General features: G+C 38.0%; 1 protein-coding gene across 2 annotated transcripts in view; it reads right to left on the bottom strand.

Annotated features, from left to right (window-relative positions):
* Positions 1-271: 271 nt before the first annotated feature.
* LOC127432965 (SH2 domain-containing protein 3C-like) overlaps positions 272-15,660 on the bottom strand; it is an 80,664-nt gene continuing 65,275 nt past the window's right edge. For both annotated transcript variants that reach the window (XM_051684513.1, XM_051684514.1), the window contains 5 exons: positions 14,218-14,333; positions 10,096-10,267; positions 8,805-8,916; positions 5,118-5,324; positions 272-4,668 (listed from right to left, as the gene is read on the bottom strand). In XM_051684513.1, the coding sequence (XP_051540473.1) occupies positions 4,493-4,668; positions 5,118-5,324; positions 8,805-8,916; positions 10,096-10,267; positions 14,218-14,333 (783 nt within the window). In that variant the 3' untranslated portion in view covers positions 272-4,492. The remainder of the gene's footprint in view (positions 4,669-5,117; positions 5,325-8,804; positions 8,917-10,095; positions 10,268-14,217; positions 14,334-15,660) is intronic.

The following is a 15,660-nucleotide window of genomic DNA, read 5'->3' as shown; positions in this document are numbered from 1 at the left end:
TATATATACAGAAACGAAGAAAATGATGACTACTACTATTACCACTGACGTGCACAGAACGGGGGCTGCAGGGGTGCAAGCAAATGTAAAGGTGCCCTTTTAGGCAGAGGTGCCTTTAAGATTGTGGAGATGTAAGCGGATGTGCCTTTACTACAGCGCACTCCCCCCCAACTCAAGAACCCCTGCCCCTGCTAAGGTCTGTGCACGTCACTGACTACTACTGCTACATTAAATAATTTTAGAAGGAAAAAAACCCTCAAAGACACTAGGACACAAGCTTACTGTATTTTATTTTTTGAAAAAAGAGTGCAAAACAGAGGACATACCAGTATGTACAGCACATAATAAAAGGATGCAGTCACATGACCTCGTCCACTTTCTTCATCGTCGTCCATTGAAGGGTAACTATTTACAAAACGAAATAGTCACACGTTTACCTTTACAGAAACTTTTCAATAGAGAAACCAAACACAGGTTACAAGCCTTAGACCAGTAGGCCTTATTAAAAAAAGTTTTAAAAGGTCCATTTATTGTTTTTGTAAGCTTACTAAACAGAGCCTTTTGCTGGCTAAAAGTGGAATTGCATATGATGCACTGTTCATCCCATAATGCTATTCTATACATGACAGCACCATCTACTTTCAGATGTGCCTTTATTAAGATACCTGAAAAACACCTCCGGAAAGTTCCCTGGAAATACACATTGATAGACTTGGTGTGTAGCAGCCTGTATGGGATATGCAACATTAGAACTTTTACTCTTAATGGGTAAGTGTTGTTACCCTAGAAATTAGGGTAGAAAATGTACATTGCTTACAGAGGTATATATATATGACTTTGGGTTTTGTTTGGCTAAATCTACCAGAACATGAAAACAGTACTGGACTCCAATAAGGGCATCTGTGAATACAAGTACAAGTTAATGAATTTGGCCATGATCAGGGGCGTGTCCAGGATTTTTTGCCAGGGTTGGCAAAGGGGTGGAAAGAGTGGCATCCAGTAAGTTTGTCTGAGGGGGCGTATTTTACTACTGAGGCGGAACGCTGTGTCCTCCCAGACACGGTTGGGTTAAGCCATTTCGCACCATCTCCAGGGCATTCTGGCCCTGTCCCTGGCCATAATTTGCTGCTAGCTGAACTTTTTTCAACCCCTTACATTTTTTTTTTTGTTGTTCAAATATTAGTTTGAATGACATTTGTAAATTTTCTGAAGAAAATGAGTGGTGCTTGCCAGTGCAAATGTCTACACCACTATTAAAGGGTTTTGTGGGTAATTGCCAGGGTGTTGCTATGTGGTTGCTGTGGTGTTCTGATTGGTTGTTATTGTATTGCTAGGTGGTTACATACTGGCTCAAGTTAAAAAAGCCCACCCACAAGTCTCTATGAAGTTCAGGTCCCTAGATATGCCTAAGGCGATAAAGTCCATGTTATTTTTTAGATCATGTCATCATCCGTCAAAGTGGAAACCGTAATTTCAGTGAGGTTTTGAAAACCCCCTAAACCTAAGTTTGAGCAATAGCAATAGTGATGCTTTCCTCGTAAACATCCTCCATGTAGTAGGTTGTGATATAAATTATTGCCGTAACATTTTTAAGAATGTTTAGTTCTTTAAAAAAATAAAAGCAAATTAAAGGAATGTTCCAGGTTCAATATAAGTTAAGCTCAATAAACAGCATTTGTGGTAAAATGTTATATATATGTGGTTACAGTAAGGCACTTACAATGGAAGTAAATGGGGCCAGTCCATAAATGCTAAAATAAATACAGTTTCAAAAGTATAGCCACAATACGTAAACATTATCCGCATTAACATTATTTTAGTGTGATAAAATCACTTACTGACCTGATCTGTGTGACGTTATTTCCAACACCGGGATAACAGGGTTTTGTTGTCATGACAATGAAGTTATAATATTGGATATAACTTTACATAGATAAGTAAGCTATTTTATCACATTTATTTCATGTTAACACATATAACGTTTACATTTTGTGGCTATACTTTTGAAATGTTATGTATTTTAGCGTTTATGGACTGGCCCCATTTACTTCCATTTTGAGAGTCTTACTGTAATCGCAATTTTTGCTTTTTTTGTGGAAATGTGGAAATCAACATTATGCCACAAATGCAGTTGAACTGAACCTGGAACATTCCTTTAAAGAGCAAATGTCTTTACTAACTTGCCATGCATGATCGAAACATGGACTAAACCTGGCGCATGACTACGTTAGATTGCTTATGTTGACTGTTCATTGAAAATCTTTAACCCAGAGTATCTTTGTTCGAGAATAGGGCACAGATAAGAAAATGCTCCATAAAGTTTGTCTACATGGGCTCTTGAATAATTTCATACAAACTGACATTCATTGTGATCTCATCTCATTGAGAATATGTGTCTAAAAAACTGCTAGAAACTCAAAGCCATATTGACTAGCATGCTCTATGATGAAAGATATTAAAGACTCCATGAAATGGTTTGACAAGTAGTTTTCTTTTCTGTATTGACCTACTTTCTATTGAAACAGGAAGTTGGGAAGGACATATTGAAGGGCTTGTCCTTAATTTTAAATATCCAAATACCCTTTAGTTTCCGTCACAGCCATGAACCATGATTCGCTATTTGCTATTTTGATTTGATAGCAAGTGGTATTTATAATTTAAGGGGAGGGGACATTCTCATTGTTGAGACCGTGCTCTGGCAAATCAGGTGAGTCATCAATACTTTTTAGGGATGTCCCAATACAATTTTTTTAAGAACAAGTATGAGTACCGATACTTCCTTTTTAGTTTACACCGATACGATACCTGTTTTTGTTTTTTCAATTAAATTTCAACATAATATTGTAATACATATATATTTTTTAATCAAATTAACTGATTTTATACAGAACCTCACAGCACAATTCAAAATACAACACTGGAGTTTATTTTTGTAAAATAAAGTGCTGCACGACAGAGCATAACAGATGTTAGATATTGCTTAAATAATAAAATTACCATAGATTTATTATTATTATTATTATTATTATAGTGAATATTACATAACTATTCGGTAGTAATATATTTCTGTCTAATTTTTTTCCATTTAAATTTAGCTTTTATTTTGGTGGTAGCTTCTCACTTCTGGAAAAGCAGGTTGCTATGTGACCCAATGTGATTATTAAACTGCAAAACGTTGCTTTTTAATGAAATAAATATGTATAAATATGTCTGTATGTGCCTCATGCTACAAAGTGAATTAGTGCTCTGCTCGCTGTCATCTGCTACAAACAGAGCATGTGATGCTCATGATGGTGTTTTTTTCGGTGTATGAGCATGTACAAGCAGCCGGCATCAGCACAGCACTGGCTCCACATACTCACAAGAGCTCACATTTAACTATACTGTATATTTATCTCATTAAATCACAGACTTTTGTGGTTAATAATCACACTAGGACATAACGTGATTTTAATTTGTACGCTGAATGTTGACGTAATGACATTTGTATGTCAAATGGTATCGTTTTTTTTTGTATCGGAGCATTTTTACGACCACGAGTAGAAGTACATGAGCGCGGTATCGGACCCAATTCCGATACCAGTACTGTTTCGTGACATCCCTAACATTTTAAGTCTTTTTTCCCGAAACAGAAAGACTGTAATTTGACATGTATTTGCCAAAAGTTAATTTAGTCAACTTTTAGGAGATAATTAGTCTCAAAGCTAATAGACATCCATTTTAGACTCCAATTCGATTTCATGGGGTCTTTAAAAAAAATTAAAATAATAATCTACAACAGAGCAACAGAAATACAGAAAAAGAAAACATCACCAAAGCGCTCAGAGGAGTGATGCTGAAAAACCTGCAGAGTGTGTGAATGTGAACGTCTGTAAGACACTCATAAAAAAATAAAGAAACAATTCCTCACAGTAGCTGTCTACTGATAAAGCCATAACAGCATCAAAATCCAGCAGGTATCTGTTTAAATTCATGATTTGGCAACATACATTCAGACATTTGACAAGTGAGTGTGTGTTCAGTCAATTCCAGCAGTAAATCGTGCAGTTTCCTCTCTGCGCAAACAACATGTATGGGAGATGTCTTTGCTCTCATCGTCGACATAAAGCTGATGGCGACAAAATCGTTGGTTCACAGAAAATAACTTGCATTTTATCACATTCTCTGTTTTTGAAAAAGAAGTTCTTAAACCCTTCATCACAATATGTCGATTCTCTGTCCAACCACTGAAGACGAGATTTTGGCTTTAGATGTGCATTTCATTCCATTGCTGCAGTTCACATCTGTGTTCTTTAAGGGGCACTATCATGCTCATGTAAAGCCTGTCCCCTTTTGTGCCTTTTTTGCAGAGTGAATCATTCCGTCATTGTCTTATTCTCCATTTCTGCTGTACGTCTACCCCACAAAAACATAATAGTCCGGTCCGGGCGTGGAAGTGACAGAGTGGGGAGGGATCATACCATTTGTGGGCGCGGGGTGATCAGGGTGGGTGCTATAATTCACTGTGTCGTACGGCAGGTTCTAACTTGTGTGAAAGAGCGGTGAGGACCTTGTCAAACTTCTCATAGCGTTCGGACTGGCCGCCTTCCGAACCTCGACTGCCCCATAATAGCCTCATCTGAAACTCTGTACAAAAGATTTCCAGCACCTCCTTACGCTCCTGGAAATCTGTGAGGAGAAAGTGGGAAAAAAGACAGAAAGAGAATCACCAACACATAAACAAACTGAAAACAAAAACTATCAGGCATATCATACGATGCCCCCATTGTCATTTCGGCCAAAATAAAGGACGTCTATGCTAATACGGGACAGTTGGCAACCCTATGCTTCGGTAAAAGCTTTTTAGGCTAATCTTGCATACAAGTCCTTGCGCTACATAAGAGGGGTTTGTGACGAGTCTCTTTTGACTTTAGCTAGATTTGCTAGCTAGATGCTAACACTTACTTGTAAATGCAAGCAGTCAAGGCTTAAGGGGTCTGTGGTAGCAAGATGGAATTTTATGACATTGTGTTATGTCCCAATACTTGTACCCTGTGTTAGAACGTACCCAAAAGTATGAACTTTCCCATCACCACTGAAGTACATAGTCAAAGTTTACACTCAGTTTAATTGTTTACCGTTTAATTTGCTCTCAGCGTTGGTGCAATACAATCCTCCGTGGTGAGCAATGGTGCGTGCTGCTTCCAGGTGACTCATGACCACATCCACCCCAGACTCCACACTCTCCCAGGACTCCAGCGCCTCCCCTGCCGCCACACCGCGCTCCAGCAAAGACAACACCGGCACCACGTGCGGGAAGGACGTGTTGGACAGTACACAGGTCTCTGAGAGACACAATTTAAAGACAGTCAGACAGATCCTTGATCTGAAAGAATGACACATGGATGAAAAACTAAGTATGCACTATTTTGTATAAAACAAATTACCTATTTATGAAAACAACACAGATTTCTATTCATTCATTATATTGGTCAGTACGTTTACATGCACTTTAAAAGTTCGATTTCAGTCAGAATAAAACAATAATCAGTTGTTTTTTTAAAAAAAATGTTTTGTAAATGTTTTAGTCTGAGTGAAATCGCACCAGTCTGATTTTAACTTTGTTGGACTAACAGCCCTAGATGATGAGATTATAGCTCGACTTCGTTCAGTACGTTTACACCTTAATCGGACCATCACTGGCCTCAGCGTTGTGTGCATATTAAGTATGATGAACAAATGGTCTCCCTTCTTTACTTTAAATGGCCATAATAATGTGTTATGGATGCGACAGTTACAGGATCTTCTTCTCAAATCATATGAGTATCAATGGGAGAATCAAACCTCCACCGCTTGTTCTTTTACTATGATGATTCAGATAGATTGCTGACTATTTGATCTGTGACGTTTTTAAACCTACTGCATCTATTGCAAACATTTGGGAAGCGATCAATTTGACAAACTTCCCAATTTGAATTGTAATATACAGTAAACATTCATCATCTAATATTGTCGCTGCTCAGAGTTTGTAGTACACCTGCTAAAGAGTGCAGCCAGAGACTATTTAGCAGAGACGGGTCCCTTCTATTAAAATTAATGGGAGAAATTGGAACACCCATGGTCAACGGATATGGAAAGGAAGTCCTGCCCTAACGTAAAAGAGCCAATCACCTTTTAGATACAGACATTGCCTGTCAATCAACTTGAGAACGTGCATTCGATATACAAGCCTGGAAAATATATTTTTTTTTAGTGTGATCTGAGTCAAAGATGCACAATTTATGATATCATCATATTTTAATCATCATTTGAAACATGCGCTTTGATTGTAATCTTGACCAGCCATTCTGAAGTTTACGGTCTTTCCCTATTCAATTAGATAGGAGCTGCACTGTCATGCTGCTTGATTACATAGAACATAGTTGTCCGGGAGAGTTCCAAAGATGGCTGCCGAGCTAAAAAAACCTTCCCTGTGTCTCAATCAGCTCCCTAGCTCCCCATATCGTGAAACAGTATATCGTGAATACAAATTGAGGCACTGGTAAGGGTACTGATCCGCTGAACACTGGGACACTAATGACTCAATCACCTGCAACAACTTAACCAGCTTGCGCATCGAAGCGCAGCTGTTATTAATCAGCAACATTATCGTTCATTTTCATATCCAAACGTACAATGTTATTATAACAGATAAATGGCATAAATAAAGATATACAAATATATTGGAGTGCATTTTAAACCTTCTTTTAACAACTCAAAAGAAGATTTAACTTTTTAAATTTTTTTAAGTTCCTTCATGATAATTATGAGTGAAAGACATTACAAACAACATCTTTTAAAGAGAAAATAAGGCTTGGACTTCATAGTTTTACACTTGTGCTCATCATCTAAGGACTTGAGAGACTTCAGAAGACATGACGATGTTTCCGGTAAGGGAACATAGTGAGAAACGATGCTCCCTGGTTTTTATGGCGCATTGTGGGATTTTTTAGGGAGCGAATGTTTCAGTGCACTGGAACGATTTTGTGAATGAGACAGCCCTTAAAATGGCCAACTCACTGATCAGTGCCCTGACTACTGAACTAGAGAACTGATTGAGATGCTCCGCTCCCTCACTCTGACTGAAACAGTAAAGGCAGACTAAGGGGCCGTTTACACAACAACATTTTCAACTAAAAACGGAAAACTTTTTATGCGTTTTGGCTGTTCGTTTACACGACAAAGGCGTTTTGGGGCCTGAAAGTGCAAGTTTTTTTAAAACGATGCCATTATCATCTCAGTGTAAACAAACAAAAACACGAATTTGTGAAAACGATGATGTCATGCACACGTGTATTACGTGTTCAGTCTATATGCATGTGCGCGAGTACTTCAAAACAACAATGGCAGACTACAGGACTGTGTTTGTGCTGCTCAAGATTGAGTTTATTGATGCTTCTCCAGCAAAGTGTAAATTTACTGCATCACTACTACGACCAACGATCGCCACCTTCATTGTTTGTATTCATCGCTCTGTGGAAGAATGCTTGTGCGCAGGCGCGTAGTGTCTCTTTACAAAGTGACATCGCCAACTACTGGCCTGGCATGCATAATACAGTGTTTTTAGTCGTTTTCGCGGATCCATGTGAACGGGATCATTTTGACACCCTTGTCGTCTGTACGCAAAACTTTTCTGTTTTTAGTACATTATGTAAACGTACCCTAAAACTCAGCCTTTTGTGCTTCATTAATCGCGCAGTAATTGCGAACCCCTAGTGGTTCATCATGAAACTGCAGGGGGTTCGTGAAATTGTCATACAATGAAATATAATTATTAGGGTGGTCAATGAATTAATTTTCAATCAAATAATTACATGACCTGATTCATTAGTTGCATATAATCAACATTTGCTGAGAAAGGCCCTGAAATAAAGAGAACCCGCGGCAGGTGAGAGGGGAAGGCGGCCCGGCTTCTAGCCCGTCGGCCGCGACGTGTGCGGTTCTCCCCCGGCGGCGCAGCAACTCGTCCGAAACCTCCCAGCTCTGGTCCTGGGCGTGCAAGGATGCCATTGTGTGTACACATGGTAAATTAAAGCCGGATCCCCGAGAACAAGTGCGCTCTGCGTTTTAAAGACAGCGGTGATGACGCATTATTCACATCAGGTGTGCTTCATCACCGCTGTCAGAACGAGGCTTATTAATTATACAGCTCTTCTCGCTCTCCTGCCTAACTCCCGTCGTGAGCCTGGCTGTAGGGCGGCCCTAAGAGGCGGGCGACGATGACGAGCCGCAATATATATATATATAAATGAATTATTTAAGTTATATTTAATTAATAATATGTATAATTACATTTTTTGTGCGATTAATTATATTAACAAAATAACGTGTTAAATACATTAAACCAATTAATCAAATAAAATTAAATATATAATTAAAAATTAATCATTGTACAATTTTTTTTTATATGATCATATAACACTTTACTCTGATTTTATATACAAAGTAAGTCATTAAATGTATTATTCATTCTGTTTATTGAAAGGTTAGAACAGTACTGTACTTGAAATGTCAGGGGATATTTCAATTAAATAAATGTATATTTAGAATTCAGTTATTAAAAGAATGGGAAACCCTGAATTATAAAAATAACATTTAAAATTATAATTATTATAATTGTATTAAGTAGTGATTCTTCTAAACTGCCCTCAGTTTATCGATCACTGATGAGTAATGTTTTTGCAGTATAGAATGTGAACATTATTTTGGTATTAGTAAAGGTTAGTAATAAAGGAAGAAGATTCTGTATTGTATTTCTTTCACTCTAAAGTGACAATACGTTTTACCTTTGCCATCATTCATGGCTTTCAGGAATGGCTTGAGTTTCTTCTCATAGAGGATGGCCCCTTCTGTGTGTCTCTGTCGCAACGTTATCCATGTCTGCTCCAGCCGTGAGATCTAAAGCAAACACACAGAACATATTGCATAAATATATGTAGTGTGTATAAGTACATAGATATACTGTATATACAGTGTAAGTAAGTACTGTACTGTAAGTACTGTGTCTTAAAAACGATAATTACAAACAACCTGAAATACTTTGTGGTGTTGTATTTACTTGTTTCACCTATATACCAAATGCTAACATGCCCGTATCTTTGCTAGTTTGGCAAACCCCTAAAGCTATCCACTGCAAGAACCTTTTGAGAGACTGTACATCTGAGTTTCGGTTCTTGTCTTCAAGTCTTACAAGCATTAAAATGCCAGCTCAATCCTTACACATGTCCAGGCTGTTAATTTCTTTCCTCTCAACCCTCCCCCATGATCTTTTTTCCACATTTATCTCTATCCACACTCCTCTCCTCTCACTGCCCTTCAATTCTTTTGTTATGACTCAAAAAATGGCTGAAATGGAATGTGATTTAATTGCTGTTGTGATAAATGTCAGTGCAAACGAACACAATAGTGCAGCGACAGCTCTACTGTAAGCTGCAAATCACTTTCAACGCTAAATAATGCATCTGATTAACACTTTGATTTACTGACTATCACACAGGAAAAGTACACAGTCTCTCAGGTTCTTCTTCCCCACTTTTTTCTTTTTTTTTTTTTCTAGTAAATTATGTTTGTTAATGCAAGCATCACTATTCCTGTTGCTCATGCATCAGTATTAAACTTTGGTGCTATGGACATAAATGATACCTCAAACATGTGGCTTATTGAGGAGAGATGTGCTATTAAAAGTCTATGTAATCGGACTTGACTGGCTGTTGTTAAACCAACAAAAATATCTCGTAGACTTACATTAAAGAAGGAACCCGAGCCATATCTAGAGACCAGAGGCTTGGGGTGGGCTCCTTCAACTTGAGCCATTTATTTTAGAAAATGTAAAGATTTGGTGGTTTTTATGTTGTAAAACCTTCCGTGATTTTACAAATGTGTAATTTAGTTAACACTTTTTATCCAGAGTGACACTACACTACACATTGTTAATAGTTCTGGACCACCCTTTGCACGATTTAAACCTAAAACCTTTCAGTTACCAGCCCAGATCTTTAACCACTAAGCTACATTACCATGATATTAATTTTCTTTCCTTCTGTTCTCTGTGCAGATGGTTTCTTATCTCTATTTTACCTGTGGTAGCTCCAGGGCTCTCATGACCGCTGCAAATCCGTACATGTTGCCCATATTGCTCTTGAGTTCAGCAGCTAGTTGGATGGTTTTATGCAGGAGGGCGGCTCTCTCATCTGTGCTCCCCGTACAGCCCAGCAAATCCACCGCCATCATTATAGACATGGTGTAAAACCTTTACAATGAGAGACAAAAATAACACAAAACAGATGATCACTTACAATACATTTAAAACAAATACAGTGATAACTGTTGTGTAACTCACATGTTTCGCAGTGAGAAAGGGGGTAAGTCGAACATTATGGTAACTAACTAACCCGTTTGGAGTTATGTCTTACTTGATCATTGCTGTATTGTGACAGACTGATATCACAGTGAATTCGGTGACAGTAGGTCTAAAATTCTGCTGCTGAAATCAGTCTGTGCTTATTTAAATTCGAACCACTTCCCCAGTGGCTGAAGTTGGAAGTGTTGTTAAACATATGGGCATGTGTGAGCTCCAGTTTCCTGGTGAAATGGCCACAGAGTGGCGCCAAAAGTGAGTTGTTTTTAGTTGTAAAATTATGTAATACAATCAATAGGAATGGATATTGTATTAACTCTACCCCCTAACTCAAACCACAACCCTTAACCCAACCGTCAGTGGAGTGAAAATATAATTTTAGAGTGAAAATACAACCTCAAAATCACACTCATCATTGTTTACGTGAACACAATTACTTTCTCGTTATTGCGCACACAATGTGCAATTAGTAGCGCTAGAGTAAAGGTGAACACATCTGAATTCATGCAAGTGAAGAGTATAGATAAAACTGATTATTGAGTATTGCTATGAAGTCAATGTGGATAGCATTTTTGGAAGAATTTGATGAAAGAAAAGTTTGAGTTTATATTGAAATTTTTAAATATTTGATTGTTGAATATTGTCTCTAGGCAAATCTAAGCACATGTTTGAAACATTGTTGAGATCTCTTCTGAAACTCTAGAGGAGACAAATTTGATATGATGTAGGGTTAGAGTTAGTGTTAGGGAGAAAAATCTGAGAAGCAGTTGCTCTCCATTTAATCTCCTGCTGTTTAGAAGAAACAGCTGAGGTATTAAAGAGATCTCATTTGTGAGTTTTCTTTCCTGTGTGTTTATTTTCAGCAAGATATGAATATGTGTATATGGGTGAAAATGTGTGTGTTTCTGACCTAACTATAATTTTGGTTTCAAGATTTCTGAAAAATGTCAGCTAAATCTAAAAAATATTTTTGGAGATGCCCACAATGATTTATAAAGTAACTTAAAGTGTTTATTAAATTCTAAAAATGGCAAAAGTTTTGGCAAAGGGTTTGTCTAATGCTGCATTCATGTTGTGTCAGAATTACTCTAATTACAGTATAAATGACAACTCTACAAACAAGCTATTTTGCTGTAATTCAAATGTGTTTACCTTTTACTTTGGTGCTCCTGAAATCATGTTGCGCAAGACACAGGTTCTGGTCCAATGGAAACCAGGAAGTAATCGTGTGCGCATAATCAATGTTTCCATCCAAGTTGCAAACTTAATTTATGCCAAAAAACATAACATCGCAAAAACAATATGCAGATAAAGCCCAAAGCCCATATGTTCAAAAGAACAAAATCATCACACCCGGGGAAACTGTAACCACCATGACTCTTTTATTAATGAAATACTCGTGGTATAGAACATGCAGACAAAACACTGCAAAGAACTTGTCTCATGTCTGGGAGCGACAGCACATCACAGTTCTGGTAGCACTATGTTTGTGCGTTCCTCCATCCTCATGACTTGGCCGTGCGGATCTATTTGATATTGTCAATAAACCTGCTCTTCAGCACAGTTTAAGTTTGTATTCGACATATTTGCTCTGCAAACTCTATGCAGGCTTTGGATTTTCAGGATACCGTTATTTCAGGTGACCAGAGCAACATTTCAGATGCGATGATTGGTCCATTGGTTAGTCCAGTTATGAACGAGTTATTCAGTCACATGACTTTTTTTATGTGCATCTTGTATTCTTAATAAATTCATTATGAGTTTATTCTGGGGGCCTGGGTAGCTCAGTGAGTAGTGACGCAGACTACCATCCTTGGAGTCGCGAGTTCGAATCCAGGGTGTGCTGAGTGACACCAGCCAGGTCTCCTAAGCAACCAAATTGGTCAGGTTGATAGGTAGTGTAGAGTTACAAGGGTGTAACCTCCTCGTGGTCGCGATTAGTGGTTCTCGCTCTCAATGAGGCACATGGTAAGTTGTGTGTGGATCGCAGAGCGTAGCATGAGCCACCACATGCGGAGTCTCCGCGGTGTCATGCACAGCAAGCCACGTGATAAGATGCACGGACTGACGGTCTCAAAAGCGGAGGCAACTGAGACTTGTCCTCCGCCACCTGGATTGAGGTGAGCAACTGCACCACCACGAGGACCTACTAAGTAGTGGGAATTGGGAATTCCAAATTGGGAGAAAAGGGGATAAAAAAAATAAATAAATAAATAAATTACGGTATCCTGAAAATCCAAAACCTGCATAGAGTTTGCAGAGCAAATATGTCAAATACAAACTTAAACTGTGCTGAAGAGCAGGTTTATTGACAATATCAAATAGATGTGTTTCCATCATAGTTTATGTGCATTTCTTCATACCAAATAAAAAATGTATTCACCTCAAGCAAGTGTATACTTTTTATGTGCAAGAGATTTTACCCGCATCTTGTTGTTTCCATCCAGCAGTTTTTATGCAATATCCCAAAATGCGCATAAAAATACATCGATGAAACCCACCTTATGATGAGCATGATTCAATGGTTGTATTTTCGCTCTAAAATAAAATTGTTGCTCCAGGCTTAGGCTGGATTCAGCGTTGAGCCTATTTTTGCTTCGTGGCTCACACTGAACTCAGCAGAACTGGGTGCAGTTGAAAACTAAAATAATTAGATTAAAGAAAAGATGCAAAAGCAAATGAAAAATATTTAAACAGAACCTACAATACACTACAATTCATAGGTCTGCATACAAACAAACACAAAATAACTAAATAAAGGAAAGAATAAATAAACTGCAGGACTTTTGCCTGTTTATATACATGTAGGGATATAGTATAGGCTTTAAAACATTAACCAATCACGACCAAGTAAGCTGATAAACAAACAAGTGCACGTGACTGCCCGCCGTTGTCACTGAAGCAACCATTAACCTCATTTGGATTTGCATGGCCACAACACTGATACTCGACAGTTAGTGGAGATTGAGAATTACGAAGTGCTGTACAGCCCACAGCATTTATTTATTTCCTTTTGTGCAGTAAGTTAAAGTTTCAGTTTACTGTTATGCGTCTCATGCCATGATGTAGTAAAAATAGTCTACCTAACATGGCTTTGTCAGGTGATTTAACAAAGAAATTACGTTATTTAATTTGGGCTGTCGGGCTGGGTGCAAACTCCATTGTGATGTAAATGTGGTCCTACTCGTACTTACGATTTCATGAAGACCAAATTTGTTACATTTATCAATTACCCCTTCTCAAAAAATATGTTATGGCCTTATTAAAGAAAATATTTGGCATAGGAATCCAAAGATAACTTTATTTTCTGTGCAGAGCCGCAGCACCAACTCGAAGAAACTCAGCCACTGTGAAAGCCCAATGCGACCGTGCTGCTCATGCCTGCTCACGGAGTACATCTGAATAAGGCGTTATGGTTGTGGTTTGGGTTAGAGCATATGGTTAATAAAATATGCATTCCTGTTGACTATATTACATCATTTACAACTAAAAATACAACTCACTTACCAACTCGCTAAGTTGGCACAACTCTGTAGACATTTCACTTGGAAACTTGAGCTCACAAATGCTCATGTGTTCAACAACACTTCCAGCTTTGGCCACTGGAGGCAGTGCTTTGAATTTCGGTAAGCACAGACCGATTTCAGCAGCACAACTTTTAACCTACTGTAACCAATTCACAGTGAGATCAGTCTGAAACCATCAGTTTCCAATGACAAAGACGTGAACACGTAATTATGGTAACTCCAATATGGCGTGAACACACCATAAAGCAAACTTTAAGAACAAAAGATAGAATAGATAGTCTTTCTTTAGATAGCTGTGTGTGTGTTTTCTCTAACCTCTCCAGCAGATCCAGCCTCAGCTGGTGTCCATGCGGAAGAGTCAGCAACTCCAGCCCCGAGCTCACTCCCATCATCCTCTGCATCTCCTTGGTAACGCCCAGTATCCTAGCAACCTGCGGATGGCCACACAGTTACAAAAGCAATATATTCAACCCCCACCCCTTCATTTCTTCGAAAATATATTCACAGTGAGTACAGAAGACATCTAATTAGAACTCAACATCAAATGATGAATGTGGTAAACAGTAGGTGGAAAGCTCAGCTCAAAGTTTATCAACCCTGGAGGTTTAGATGTCACTGTAAGAGTGCGAACAGATTAAGGTTTTGGGGTGCAGTCCAGACTTGATCAATCTGCTTGAGATAGGATGTCGTCTTTTGGGAGTTTGTCACTGTCTGAACTCTTATTGATTAGAAAACAACAGTAAAGAGTGATGCTATCTGTCTGCTGTGGTTTTTCCAGTCGTTTTCCCCTGTTTTTGTACTTCTTTGGGAGTGTTTGGGACAGGGTCGTTACCACAATAGATATTGATGGAGAAACGTCCCCTAATCCCAGTCAAACAACTTAATATTTTATAATAAATATGAATCTGTGGTATTAGTTACAAGAAGCTGTGCAGTTAAAGAAGTAGTCAGGACACAGTAAAGGTCTGGTGCCCGTAATCGAGACCATAAGACTTGACTGAATAATTTTTTACACTTCCTCTCCAAGCGAGGACATCTAGACACAAAGATCTCGCAGCTCTGACTCAAAAATGAAATGATAACTAATTAAGCAAACAATATTTTGACTATTAAAGCCACATTCTATAATGTCTATTCAATGCTATCATCTACCATAATGTAGTATCTTTGAATTATCTTCATTTTGGGGCTTTTCACAGGAAATATTTAAGGAATGTTCTGGGCTCAATACAAGTTAAGCTCAATTAACAGCAACTGCGGCACAATGTTGATTTCCAGAATAATTAATTTCAACTCAAACTCAAAACGCACTTACAATGGAAGTGAATGGGGCAGTCCAATGTTAGAATATACAGCATTTTAAAAGTATAGCCACAATATGTAAACCTTATACATGTTAACATGTATAACATGCTTACTAACATTATCTACAGTATGTAAATTTATATACATTGCCATGAAATGAAACCATGTAATCCTGGTATCTGTGTAACTTTACTAAGCAATTTTATCACTGTAAAATCATATAATGTTTACATCAATACTTTTGCAGCTATACTTTTGAAAAGTGGTATATTTTAACATTTATGAACCTGCCCCATTCACTTCCATTGTAAGCCTCTTAGTTTTTTTAGTTTTTTTATAAACATGGGATGAGTCAAAATTATTTTTTGTTGTAAACAACATTATGCAGCAAGTGCAGTTAATTGAGCTTAATTTGTATTGAACCTGGAACATTCCTTTAATATATGCGATTAA

This window comes from Myxocyprinus asiaticus, chromosome 42 (assembly GCF_019703515.2).
Source record: "Myxocyprinus asiaticus isolate MX2 ecotype Aquarium Trade chromosome 42, UBuf_Myxa_2, whole genome shotgun sequence".
Classification (NCBI taxonomy): Eukaryota; Metazoa; Chordata; class Actinopteri; order Cypriniformes; family Catostomidae; genus Myxocyprinus; species Myxocyprinus asiaticus.
Note: the sequence above shows the minus strand (reverse complement) of the source record. Positions and strands in the feature narration are given on the sequence as shown.